The 14062-nt window shown below is 36.2% G+C and overlaps 1 protein-coding gene across 2 annotated transcripts in view; it reads left to right on the top strand.

Annotated features, from left to right (window-relative positions):
• LOC107099007 (filamin-A-interacting protein 1-like) overlaps window positions 1-14062 on the top strand; it is a 28781-nt gene that overhangs the window by 9962 nt on the left and 4757 nt on the right. Inside the window, exons 2-4 of one of the 2 annotated variants that reach the window (XM_015396935.1) lie at window positions 8230-8516; window positions 8887-9057; window positions 9224-9402. In XM_015396935.1, coding sequence (XP_015252421.1) covers window positions 8235-8516; window positions 8887-9057; window positions 9224-9402 — 632 coding nt within the window. In that variant the 5' untranslated portion in view covers window positions 8230-8234. Of the gene's footprint in view, window positions 1-8229; window positions 8517-8886; window positions 9058-9223; window positions 9403-13713; window positions 13851-14062 lie in introns of those variants that run through there. The other variant, XM_015396943.1, reaches the window with a different exon arrangement.

Raw genomic sequence — 14062 nt, 5'->3', positions numbered from 1 at the left:
AGTTTGTGGACTTCCTGATAGTAAAGAATTGCAACAGTCCAGCCTCACTCCTAACTGTTTAGACAACACTAGATGCTCAAAGAGCAATTGCCCATAACAAAGAAAATAGTTTACATTTCAAAATGGTCTAAATTAATTCTTAAAGTCCCTTCAGAATTCAACAGTTCAGTGACAGAGTTGGATAGCTGAAGCGACATCCCGAAGGCATGAGCGGAAACTCAGAGGATAAAGCATGGAGAGGCTGACTCGATATACATTTAGCCATCTTTAGCATCTGCCCCTCCCATAGAGACTGTAGATCTCTTTGTTTATCTCCAATGATTTCAGAGCAGAATTTAAAAATGTTTTCAACAGTTTAACAAGTCTTATGGCAGTGGGGAAGAAGCTGTTACAGAACCTGCGGGTATTGCTTCGAATGCTTTAATAGTTATAATATACGGTAAGAAGATATGATAATGTTATTATTTATTTATTTTTTACTTAAAACTCTTACTAGGTGATAATCTTTTTAACATTTTGGCACATACTGAGATGTTTTTTGCTGTAAAGCAGTTTTTTTCTAACAGTGTAGAGCAAAGAAAATATTGAGGTTTAAGGTCTTGGTTATCATGTATAGGTAGGTATAGGTAGCAGCTCAACATCTCCAAAATAACTTTGCTGTTGTCACATCGAATTCAATCTTGTCCTCTTGACTCTACTTTAGGACTGTTTAATGCTTGTTCCTTTTTTCAATGCTTCTTTTAAACACTTCACTGATACTGAAAATAGCTAAGTGTAAGACTGTTTCATGCAGTGTACATCAGTGTTGCTTTCAGAATATGGTGCTTTGTCTGATGCGTACAACTGATTCAGTCAAGGTCGTTGGTCTCTATTCATAACATTAACTAGGAGTCTATAAGGTAGGTTATGCAGTATAAATAATTCATCTTGTTTAAATCTTTGCTGGCTGAGTGGTTGAGAAGGTTCAAACACGGTTGCTTAGCAGCAAAAAGGTGACGGCTTTGAATCTCACCCTATTGGGTGTTCTTGCGTGTTCTTTTTCCTTTTCTCCTCATGGATTTGTTGGTTTTCTCCAGCTAATTTGGTTTCTTACCATGATCCAAAAACATGACTTTTAGGTTACCTTGACGTTAAGTTTCCCAGACGTATGATTGTTCGATCTGTTGCTCTGTTGCCCTGCTATGGACTGGAAGACTGTCTGAGGTGTATAACTCTTGCCAGATGGCTGCAGGAGATAGAAAACTCTCAACCTTGCAAGGATAAGCGGGTATAGATAATGGAGGAAACTTGAATAACTTACAAATACAGTCATTTTTAGTGATGTTATGTCTTTTTAAGGGGGCTGCTCAGTGTAAGAGTGGGTAGCACTGCTGCATTGCAGCAAGAGATTCCGGGTTCAATTCCTGACCCGGGGTCTTTCTGCATGGAGTTTGTGTGTTCTCCCTGACCATGTGTGGGTTCTCTCCAGGGACTCCGGCTTCCTCACACAGTCCATAAAACATGACTGTTAGGTTAATTGGCTTCTCTAAATTCTCCTTAGTTGGGAGTGTGTGTGGGAATGGTTGTTTGTCCTGTTTGTCTCAGTGTTGCCCTGCGATGGATGGATGGATATTTTTTAAATTCATTTCTTGTTTAACAAAATGAGCAATCAATTTCTGAGTGGTTGAAGCTCAGCAACTAATGTACTTGCTTACCATCGAAAATGTTAACGGGTGATGGGTTTAGCTGTAAGTGATCTCTAATTTCTCTAACCCCAGTCGGCTTCGGCAGATGGCCGCTCACACTTAGCCTGGTTCTGCTGGAAGTTTCTTCCTGTTAAAAGGGAGTTTTTCCTCTCCACTGTCGCCACAAGTATGCTTAGTGTGACGAATTGCCTTCGATGCAATTAACTGGTTTTCCTTAGATAGAAAACTCTGAATCAATTTTAGTGTATGATTTGGTTGAATTATAAAGTGCCTTGAGATGACGTGCTGTGAATTGGCACTATATAAATAAACTGAATTTAATTAATGCTTTAAAGTAGATTTGAAGTATTTATTGTATCATTACCAAACAAGTGCCCATATTAATACGTATTAAGGGCAAAAACAAACTATTACTTATTTTTGGAGAAGAGTTATGGCAATGTTTCACAAACTACCTTTTTCCCTTTTGGGTTTTAGGAAATTGGAAGGGTTAAAATCTAACTCTTACATATGACACCTGAATTTGAGACCATCCTATTTATAGATCTGGGTTTCATTTTATATTTAGACACATGCCTTGACTGGAGTCTTTTCCTGGATTTTAGGGACTTCTCTCAAACTAAAATGGCATTAGATGCTAGATTATCAGCTGTGCTGATGGTTTAGATGCCATGAATTAGTGTGAGTGGGGGGAGTGGACATGGTCCCTAGAGGCACTGCTTAATATTCTATAAAGACAACTGTGAGTGTGTCATGCCAGACTGGAATGCAGGGTGCATGTGGTTTATGAATCCCTCTAAACTGCATGAATGCAATGACCAATCGGGATGGATAAGTCATTTGTGAAACTCCAGTAACAATAATGTGTTGGATGCAAAGGGGATAACAGAACACTGCATTTTTCTAAAATTTAACCTGACTTTAGCTATGATTAACTTTTAGTGTTAAAACAACTGGTTAGAACCAACTCATTGCACTTCTTTCCTGGCTGAACGACAGTGACCCTGCAAAGTTAGACTGCCTGTTACAGTAGCTCCTCTGCATCTTGCTGGCTTCAGTCCACAAACTAAAAATAAACCCAGTTTCCAAACCTGCATCAACAATTTGCTGCTTATGCTTAGGCACTTTGCCCAAACTACTGACATTACAGCACACGTTTCCCCATTTAATTACCTGTTAGCTTATAAATGCCCTGCTCTATCTGGGCATGATTCACACTCCCTGTGATCCAATGAATGCTGCCACCAAAGCCCTCTGAAATTGTTGTCCTACTAAAACCTTAGAAGCTATGCAAATGAGCCCGTAGCTGAAATTAATAGCTAAGGTTCAGGAATGAAAATACTGCAATGAATCCCCTGTTATGGGCCAAATCTCCTCAAAGCCAGCATGAACTTACTAACCTTGCTAACTGACGAAAGCATGTTATGTTATCTTTTATCCTTTCAAGTCCTTTGCAGTGGTTACACTTACTGGAAACAGGTGAAGTTAAGAGTTCTGCTTCAAGAATCATTAAACTTCACTACTTTCTTGACTTCCTTGTCCAGTTTCACAGGAAGATAAACACTGCTCTAATGTACCCAGAAACAATAAAAGACTGGCCTTTAATCTTCTTTAATCCCTAAGATTCTAACTCCCTTGAACTTTTTTTCTCTTATCTTTTTTGTTAACAGTGATGAAGACATGCCTAAACATTACACATGTACCTCAGGAATAAATTCTGACTTTTCGTAAACTTGTCGGAATATTGTTCCATAAGTTGATCCCACAGGCTGGCACTAATATTTGTCTGAGACAAAGCTCAAACCAAACTGCTATTATTACCGTAATACTGTAATACTATAATATTAGGAATGATATGTATCATTGCTTTATTTCCTAAACAAATCCATTCTAGGAAGGAAGGAAGGAAGGAAGGAAGGAAGGAAGGAAGGAAGGAAGGAAGGAAGGAAGGAAGGAAGGAAGGAAGGAACTTTCACTTTTCCACTGCTAATCTCTGTTTTAACAGATCTCCTTTGGCCTTAACCTTCAGTTAATAAGCAGATTTACCTGTTTACCCATAATCTGCACCTTTGTTCAGTAAAATAGTCACCTTGCAGTTACTAGTCACTGGATCCTCTGTTTTCTCCTACATTTGTGTTTGTGCTTTTTAAAATTCTAATTAAATATTATCAGCTCACTATGCTGTGCCCCAAAGCAAATACAGTGTTTCCTGTTAAAGTAACAGTTTGATATAAATGTAAAATCAGATTTAAAAATAACACCTTTAGGTAATCTGCATTTTTTTTGTTATTATATAAATTGAGTTATCTAAGTACCTGTTTCTTGTTAAAATTAATGTCAATAAACCTGATTAGTCCCATAAAGCACACATTTGTGTATATGTTCCTTTATATATACAGAATATATTACAATCTAAAAAACAAAGTGTATTGGTGTAGAGGAAACATTATTCTTCCTACTTGATAAAATTATAAAATAGAAAACGAGTTGCAATAAAACACACTGATTCTCAGAATAACCAGGAACATTTCCAAAATGCATTTGCTAAAATTACATGAAAACATCAGCTTTGAAATTATTCATCTGGCGCACACCATTCAGATAGTACTATGCCAAATATAAATTGTGTTTCTTCACTCTATCATGACTGAACTCTGCATTGTCATTTGCATGCAAACTATGCAAATACATTCAGTACTTGAAATGCAAACAAACGTGTTCTGTGTTTAACTAACATTTAATCTGCACTACATTACACAAATCAATGCATTTCTTAAACTTTACAGACATTTACCTTTGTGCTGTATGATGATTTTTTAATGCATGCTGTTTTAAAAATATTTCATTATTTGCTCTCCATTTTATATTTGTATTTTATCTGCAGTTTGTATGGCTGTTGTATTGTGAAGAACATAAAGAAGCTGAGAAATGTGCTATACAGTATATATGCAGTTTACTTGCACTAAAAGTAATGAGATGGCTGCAGACTGTGCTGCCTCCTCTGTTGTTTTAGTGCATCTTATCACAATATCAAACTGATTTTCGCAAACCCAAATTAACCCTTGTAGTTTCAAATGTTTTACAGATTTTCTACCAACTTGATTTTCTACCTACCTGCCTAATCCATCTGAGTGTGCATGTCATTAGATTTGAAGTAGGCCATTCAGGCTGCATATAGAGACTTTTATCAAGGAAGATATCCAAGGTCAAAATCATAAAGCTCTCTGTAAATCGTGTCAAAGCGATAAAATAATAAGAGCAATGACCAAACTAGGTTGGATCTGCATTATTTAAATTTGGCCATGCTTGGCAGTAGGTATTTATGGGTTATGTTTACTTTCTGGAAACTTTTATGTAAAGTGTTACTACACCACAGTTTTTATTTTCTACTTCAATCATTAATCAAGTAGTAAAACCACTCATACCTGTACTTGAGCGGGGTAAAAATAAATCTTGATACTGCACCTGCAGTTACAGTAATGAATAAGAAGCAAAGTGCTTTAACCAGAAGGGTGCAAGCTAAACAAGCTAAACATTTGTACACAGCCTCTGCTGTATTACTGTTATTCTCTCTCTTCTGACCTGTTGTCTCATTCGGAGTTGACGTTTATGTTCAGTGAACTGCATATATTGTCACTATAAGTGCCTTAAACTGTCCTGAAACTTTTTAAGGATTGGTTTATAAAAAGATTCGGTGAAGGTAAAATATTTAAAAATGTGTCTTTAACATCTGAATATTTAAAAATTTAAAAGTCATATATTTTCAACTGCTTTTTGATCCACAAACTCGCAGAAGTTGTACATTAATTCACAGTCTTCTCTGTCTGATCATTGTCCACAAACTGAATGAGATAATGAAACATTTACTTCATAGTTAAGCAGAGGTGTCAAGTAAAGAAGTACAAATACTTTGTTACTGTACTTAAGTACACTTTTTAGGTATCTATAATTTACTCCATAACTTTTTTTTCTTCCTACTTCTGACTTCTACTCATTACATTTTCACACAAGTGTCTGTACTTTCTATTCCTTACATAAAAAAAAAACAACATTACTCGTTACTCTTGGCTTCGGTTTAAAGGTTGGTAAATATTTATTTCACGTCATGTGCGCCATCCAATGCAGATCATTGGCGCCATCCACATCTATGGAAAACTGTGTATTTGGATGAGTCATAGAACACAAACACTCATTGGTTATCTAAAGGAAATCAGAAGCAAGCAGGTGTTCTTCAAATTGCAAACGTGAATTGTCTATGCCATGCTACAATGTTGGATTCAGAAAAAGATATTGAAAATGTCTGAAAGGTTGGACACAGGGAGAACGTATCGGGAGATTGAGACCAACAAGACCTCCCTCATCCTTGGCCCTATCTCAAAGAATTTTTCGAAAAAGTCGAAAAATTGGGCTTTTAATTCATATGGTGGCATCTGGCTGTTTTTTTTTTTTTTTTTAAAGGTTACTTTATACTTTTATACTTTAAGTAGTTTTTGGAGCACATACTTTTTCCCTTTTACTTGAGTAAAGAAGTCAATTTGATAGTTTTGATTGTGAATTTGTGTTTTTAAATTGCAGTATCTATACTTCTAAAGTAAAAAATGTGTGTTCTTTTGACACCACTGTAGTTAAGTAGCCTTACTACTTTTTAAGTAAGACAGTTTGTTGATAACTTCTTTTTACTTCTGAGTAAAAATATATATATATATTTTGGAGGATTCATACTGTCAACTGGGGGGTGAGGTTGCTTGAGGACCCAAATGAAGAGATGAGTGAAGCAGAGAAGAGTTCTTGAGAGGGAGTCAGAGATGAGGAAGCAACTAACAAGGAACTAGCAAACAGTGACTGAACATGAGGTGTATAAATTGGACTGAGCAAAGACCAGGCTAATTAGCAGATATGGAGCAGGGGTGGCTGGAAAAAAAAAAAAAAAAAAGCTTTGAAGAATTTTAATTTGTATGTGACACAGCAAGAAAGTGAAAAAAAAAAAAAAAAAAAAGCTTTGAAGAATTTTAATTTGTATGTGACACAGCAAGAAAGTGATTGTGAAGGTTTATAATGTTCTTTAAAAATGAAATCGAACAGTGTGGTGTGCATACAGAAAGTACAAAATTAAATATCCAGTGCAACATACTGAGGAACCAGATTAGCAAATGGAGTCCGGTGTTGTGTAAATTGATTTCAGAATAAATAAAGTTCTTCTGGTAAGGCCTTCAAGAGTTATTGGAAAAAAATGTTAACAAAAACCATCTTAGTGTGCAAGGTATGCGGTGAGATCAGAAGGAATGTAGAGACGGTAAAGCAGATAAATTACAAGATCCTATGCTTAAAGCATCTGTCAGAACTCTGTTCAGCCCATCACCTGAAAATAGAAAGTATATTATGATGCAACTGCAAACCTACTAAAACATGCCTATCCTCAGCATTAATCAGAGAAACAGCTAAAAGATCTGAGCTCTACAGTGATTTGAGAAATAGTGGTAAGAGGACAGTTATTGCTGAAAGGAAGTTATAAGAAGTTTTGCTTGCAGTTTGATATGTGAAGAGAGATGATAACAAAGTTGCACCTTTTGGGCTTAATCCAAACCCTGTGTGATAGAAAGCCAACAGCACTATAAAACACTGCAAGGAAACATGACAGTGGTGGCATTGTGCTGTAGGAACTCTTCTCCAGCAGCGAGAACAAATATGAAAAACTTTTAGGGGCTTTAGAATACTGGCAATAAAATGCAGCTATATTGGTTGATTGATTAATTGAATGATTGACTTTAATGATCTCACAGTGGATAAATTTACTCATTACAGCTGCTAAATAGTCAAAGATGTAGAATGTGCCAAAAGAAGAAAAAGGTGCATATATACAGTATATACAGTGTGTCCACATATGACAGTTTTTTTTAATAGTAGGATTATTGTACAGGGTTATTGCACAGAGTGTTTCCATGGGTATTTATAGAGATGGATATTTATATTTACATATAGTTATTGCACTGGGTGTCAAATGTAGAGAAACAGGTTATTGCGTAGGGTATGAAATAGTAAACTGAACATTATACATTGCTCAAGTTATTGCCGTGGTAGTCACTGTAGGTGTGGAGTTGCTTTTTGTATCTCTGCTTCTGTCTCCTTGAACCCCAGTCGGCCTCGGCAGATGGCCGCTCACACTGAACCTGGTTCTGCTGGAGTTTTCTTTCAGTTAAAAGGGAGTTCTTCCTCCCCACTGTCGCTACAAGCATGCTTAGGGTGAGGGATTGCATTTGAGTCATTGATTCAATGCGATCCACTGGTTTTCCTTAGATAGAAAACTTAGAATCAATTTGGCTGTATGATCTGATGAACTGTAAAGTGCCTTAAGATAATGTGCGTTATGAATTGGTTCTATAGAAATAAACTGAATTGAATTGAATAGTGTTGCATTGTAGAGTCTAGTGTGTTATTATTTGACTTGAAAAGGCAAATAAAGTTTTACTGATTGATAAATGTGCGGAAATGATAATAATTTAAATCTATTTCTCCAACAACGTTTCTGTTTCTATCCTCAATCCAGGGAAGATGAGGTCTAAAAGCAATGGGGTGGAAAGCCCAACTGAAGGGGTCCTTGGTGTTCCACCAGATGATAATGAAATCAACGAGGAACTGGATGTCGGTCTCCCTGTGAAGAGCCTGAAGGTCAAAGTTCAACAGAAGGAAAGTGGGGAGGAGGTCGAAGTGATCTCTGAAAAAGAAAAGCTGTTGACGGATCCAACAGAGATTGGAAACAAAACAGGGAACATCAAGGATCTATCCAAACTGGATCTGCTAAAACTGCTGGGAATCATGGAGGGAGAAGTTCAGGTTAGGTTTGATCTATTGACTGCTGATTTGTTTTTCCTCATGCAGGGTTTGAGCAGGAGTGAAATCAGAGTCCTTTACAATGTCGGCAAAGCAGAACACAATTCTCTATGTCACTGGAGTCACTTAAACTGATTGTGCTGCAATTCTAGCACAATAGCTCTATCTTGTGGTTGAAAATGGCAGTTTAAAATCTCAGCAGAAAGCACAGATAAAATACAGGAGCCATAACCATTGTGCTTACTTTTAAAAAGGGTAAAATAAAAAATGTGCAACTGTCTGAGGCTATTTTAACACTCAGTTTGGATCTTTTGTACACCTCTTATTTTACTTAAAGGAAATATAATATTTGTTTGCATCATTGTGTTTTCAGGCGAGGGAAGATGTAATCTACATGCTAAAATCCCAACAGACAAGTCCAGAAACACTTGAGTCACAGTATGGATGTGCAGTCCCTGCCTCAGCCCTCAAAGCCCTACAGAGGGATAGCTTCATCACTGGGAAAAAGCCGGATGATCACGTCTATCAAAAGCCCATGGCAGAGGTCAGTTTCATTTCCTTTAATTCAATCTCTGTTTTATATTGTGCACTTTTCTTAAGATCCTTTTTCAAATAAACTTGACATAGACAATTATTATAAAAGTAAAAACACAATGCAGTATGCCTTGTCTTTAAATCTCAGTTCTTCTCATGCTTTTGTTTGTTCTCAGCTGAAACGTCTGCAGGAGAAGCACAAGGACACCTACCGGCGTATGCTGGGTCAGCTGTTGCTGGCTGAAAAATGCCACCGCCGCACTGTTCATGAGCTGGAAGGGGAGAAACGTAAACACGCTGACTACATGAATAAGAGCGATGACTTCACAAACCTCCTGGAGCAGGAGAGAGAACGGTGAGGATGTAAAAGAAAACAACTCTCTGCCATCACTGAAACCTCAGAGGACGTCACTGAATAGTTTAAAAGCAAAGGAAACTTTTCCAAAGATTTAGAAGTTAAATAATTTCATCTGTTCCAAGTGGCTTCAGAGAACCTGATATTCAGTGAGCACTGATGGATTCGCCCGTTTTATGGTGGAAGTTTAGAATTGTGAGATTTGCAGAGAAAGGAGGTGTCGATGGGGTTTGAACTTCTCTGTACATCCATTTCCCCCACTGAACTATCATTATTCATTTATGACAATGTAAACCCGGTTTTGCATTCTATGACCCCTTTTGGTTTTATTGGGATATTTTTATTAATAAAAATTAATTTTCTTTCATTTCACAAATATGAATTTCATATTTCTGAATTACAGGAGATCCCAGTGAGCAAAATGCTCAAAGGCATGAAGAATTTTGGATTTCACCATTGATCTTTCAAAAAACAACTAATCCACTGAGAAACACTTTTAGGCCAGTAAATATATCAAACCAGAATCACTCATCTTTATTTCACAACTAATTATATTACTTAATACACATCCGTTATTAATGAATTTCAAACAGTTAAGACTGTTTGAACAAAATGCATAACTTTTTGGCTTTTTGAGGAGAAAATCTTGCAGTTTAGCAATTAAGGCCAAAGTGTTTGAATCTCTTTTAATGTTATCTTTTAACTTTACCAAAACATTTCTCTTTCTAAAAGTTATTGTTTTAAGGCGATCAAGCCGGAGTTCTGAGTTGAATCTGTTTAAGTATCTGTCAAGGAAGTTAAAGATTAGGACGCAGTAAAGGGGGCCCTTAAAAAACATCAAAAACTTTAAGCTTATTGAAAAACAAGAATGATCAAAACTGCCTGGTCAACAAGTATAAGACAAATTGGAGTCTTGAAATACAAATACAAACATGATAACAATGTTTATCATTATTTATTTATAGTTAAGAAGTCAGGAAAAAAATGCTGGCGTGTGTGTGTTTTTAATTCCTCAGAAAAAAATGTGTGATGTAAACAATTCAAATCTAAATTTGCCAGGGGTATTAATCATATTTAGTCTCACTAATGCTCTTCATAGGAGATTCTGAACATAATGTATTCCAGGAGCTGAGATGTAAGGCATTTAATCTGATAAGACTGTTTAACATCAGAGTAACAAGGAAATAAGAAAGGGGGCGCAGGGTGAAGGTCAAATGCAGAGGAGCAACCCATCAATATCAGTGCTGAGTTCTGGTGCAGGCCTCCTAATGAGTAATGAGGGACTAGGAGAATAACATTGAAATGAGAGGGTTTTATTCCATGCATGTTGCACCTCTCACAGAGATCAAACATATTTTTTGACAAAGTGCATTTGTGCTTTAACTCCTTCTAATTAAAATAATTTAAAGATAAAAGGTTTTACAGCCTCCAGCTTGTTGTTTAACCCCCAATCAGAGACCACTGTTTACTTTCTCTCTCTGAGAAATAGATAAACTATTTTCGTGTTCTGAGAGGTAAATGAGAGGTTTTGCATGCAATCATATTGCAAACGAGCTTAAACAGACATTATGTTATCATTTACAACAGGCAAAAGACAACTGACAGAATAATAGTCAATTTGTAGCACTTTGTTCAAATTTCTATCATGAAACGGCTGGAAAAAAAATACAGACAGAAGCTGATGAGTTTCTATTCTGGTAAAAATGAATCCTGCAATAAAATACATAAGCTACAGACCCAAAGAAAACAGGACCAAATAATGTCAATAATTAAAAAGGTGGAGGTGAACAACCAAAACTCATGACCAGCGATTTGATTTTTTTCATATTTAATCCAAATCTAATATAAGCTTGAAGGCTATTGTTTTAATTTCATACAAATTGGATTTAAATAAAATCTGATCAATGTACATGTCTATCAAGAAATTAGAAAGATTTAGATGCATAAGCTCTGTTCTGCTGTTCTGCTCATTGTTGTTCTTCAGAGGTGCAGCGTGTAACTGAGTGCAAAGGCTAAGATCCTGACAGAATGGTGTGTACCCTCTTATTACTGCGTTTGCAATCTATGAATTTAGCATCCAATGTGTGCCTGAAAACGTCCCTGCTTGCCAGCAGAGAGTGACATTTTTGATTTTAAGAGAGAAACTATAACATATTGAGCAATAAAAACATATGACAATTAGACCCAAATACTGCTAAATGTATTTAGCTTTTAAAGCAATTACAATCGTACGTATTCTGATTTAGACTAGATTTAGACAACTGTAGCTTTTTTTATTATTAAATACAGATCTTTCAACTTATTAGATCAGAAGTGACAGCTTGTAGTAAAAAAACAAATATAAAAGTTATTTTTTTCACAGTTCATAATTTTACACAGTCGTTTCAGTGGGTGATTTTAAAATGTAAATCTTTCAGTTCTGATTGATTGTTCAGATTTGTCATTTTGCTATTAGGTGAGTTTTGGAAATCATTTAAGAAATACCTGTTGGTGTTACTGATAGATCAACCCTCTTTTGATGGAAATAAAATGTATTTGCTGCTTTTTTATAGCTTAAATCTAAGAAGGCTTGATTTAAAAGTCAAAATGTAAAAAAATTTCTTAAATTAGAATTTAAAGACAAATCCAGAAGTATCATTCCAAAGCCCAGTGTGGCTCATACTTGGTTCCGTTTAAGAAAATAGTTTTTGAAGAACTATTTCAGTAGAGTTCAGACAAGAACGGCTAGGAAAAAAAGACCCCTTTCAAACTTTTATTTGTGTTTTGACATCTTGCTTTCAGAACATTATGATCTTATTGATGTATACCCTGTCAAACGTCTGAAAGTGAAGAGAGAAGGGTCAGTGGTGTTGTGCCAAACATCTGGAGGAATGCAGTGAGTGGGCATGAATGGAGGAAGACATTTCTAACTGGCAGCTATCAGCCGTTAACACCTTTTCAAACAACAGAACAATTTATATGTCATGAGGTTCACATCTTTAAGATGGAATGTGTGCAGTATTGAAGTATGATGTAGCTCACATCTAAACGTTCTCTTCTACACCAGTGCTTATAACTATTAAGGTTTTTTGTTTGGTTAAAAGAGAGGGGAAGGAGTGCCTCTGGGCATTTCCCCCCAGGATACATGAGATGAAATGTTGTTTCATGTGTTAAAAGATTGTTTTCCAATGAATGCCAGGCTGTGGATCACACCTGTGTTTTTATCATTTTTGCCACGATCACATGCATCTGAGATAATATAGATCATTATTCTAAAAATCCATATCTATCCCTGCTGTATTAAAGAACACTATCTATATACATTATCTATCTATTATATTATCTATATACATTAAAATGATAATATAAATGAGTGTAAATGTGGCTGATCATGCTAAATGGCATAAGCCTTTGACTGTAAAGTGAGGGACTCGAGTTGGAATCCTGGTTGCATCAGGAAGGACATTGGATGTAAATACTTTGCTAAGTGTGTGAGCCAGTCATAATGACTTGTTGTGGCAACCTTTGAATATGGGGACAACTGAAAAGACACAAAAAACAAATAGTGAAAATGGGGCTTTTTGTTTCAGATTTTTACTTGGAAATTTGCCTGGAAAGCTACTAAATTTTCCATTGAGGTAGAGCCAGTGCACACACATTCTTCCTACCAGTGCTAAAGTATCAGAACAATTTAAAATATCTTTTTATATGATAAAGTTATATGAGAGAATCTGAACAAAATTTAAATATATTTATTCTATATATGTGGAGCAACTTTATGAATTGATTTCATAGATTGCGAGATTAAGATAACATGCAAAACTGGGGGGAGTTTTGCTTCACACTTCCTACGTACAGTATGAAGCCCTAGTTCCACCCCCTGCATTGTGTTCAAAGCAGAGCAGCACAAACTCTCACGCACATTGATATCCTCTATAGATGATGTTACACCATTCACTATAGCAGGGCTTAAGTTTGCTGTTCCTTTTTAATGCAGAAAGTTTCTAGAATGTCATGGTGAAAAAAAATCTACGGAAAAGGGATACTGCAGCACTTCTGTGCTGACTATATTTAGGAGAATGGCAAGATTTTCTTTGCTTGCAGAGCATCTTTAGATGGTAAGTTCTGATTGGACTCTTAAGTGTTGGGAAAGGCTAAGTTTGGACTTTTAGTGGCTGTTAAAGATTATTGTCCTCCTTGTTGAGTTGTTGCCTGTTCTAATTTGGTTCATTTTGCAATGCAAACATTGTTCAGTTTGAATAATGTATTATAATGTCCCTGGAAGTAGACATGCAGCTGCTTTGCATGCATTCTGGTGGAGCCACCCTAGTATGAAAGCTGGGCATGAGCAGCATAGAAAGAAGCTGAGAGAAAGGACCACAGCTTGTTGCTGGGGCTGTTAGCAGAACTTTCTCTCGCAGTTTGTAATGGAGATTATTTCCCATCAGCAGGGGGTAAATGTCACAAGGGTAAAGCAGGTTTTTAAATTATTCATATCCTTTATTTGCTAAGTGTAAGCTGTTTTGCAGGGAACATTTGTCTCTGGTTTTAAACTTGATTTATTAGATTTGAATTGTAGATCATTGCTTACATAACAGTTCAGGGCTTTTTCCTGTATTATGAGTAAAATGTTTTAATCAGACATTTCTAAAGGTGCTGCAGTCATTGATGATGACACAAA

This window comes from Cyprinodon variegatus, unplaced genomic scaffold (assembly GCF_000732505.1).
Source record: "Cyprinodon variegatus isolate N-32 unplaced genomic scaffold, C_variegatus-1.0 Scaffold27, whole genome shotgun sequence".
In the NCBI taxonomy this organism is placed as follows: Eukaryota; Metazoa; Chordata; class Actinopteri; order Cyprinodontiformes; family Cyprinodontidae; genus Cyprinodon; species Cyprinodon variegatus.
This window is presented reverse-complemented; position numbering and strand designations above follow the sequence as displayed.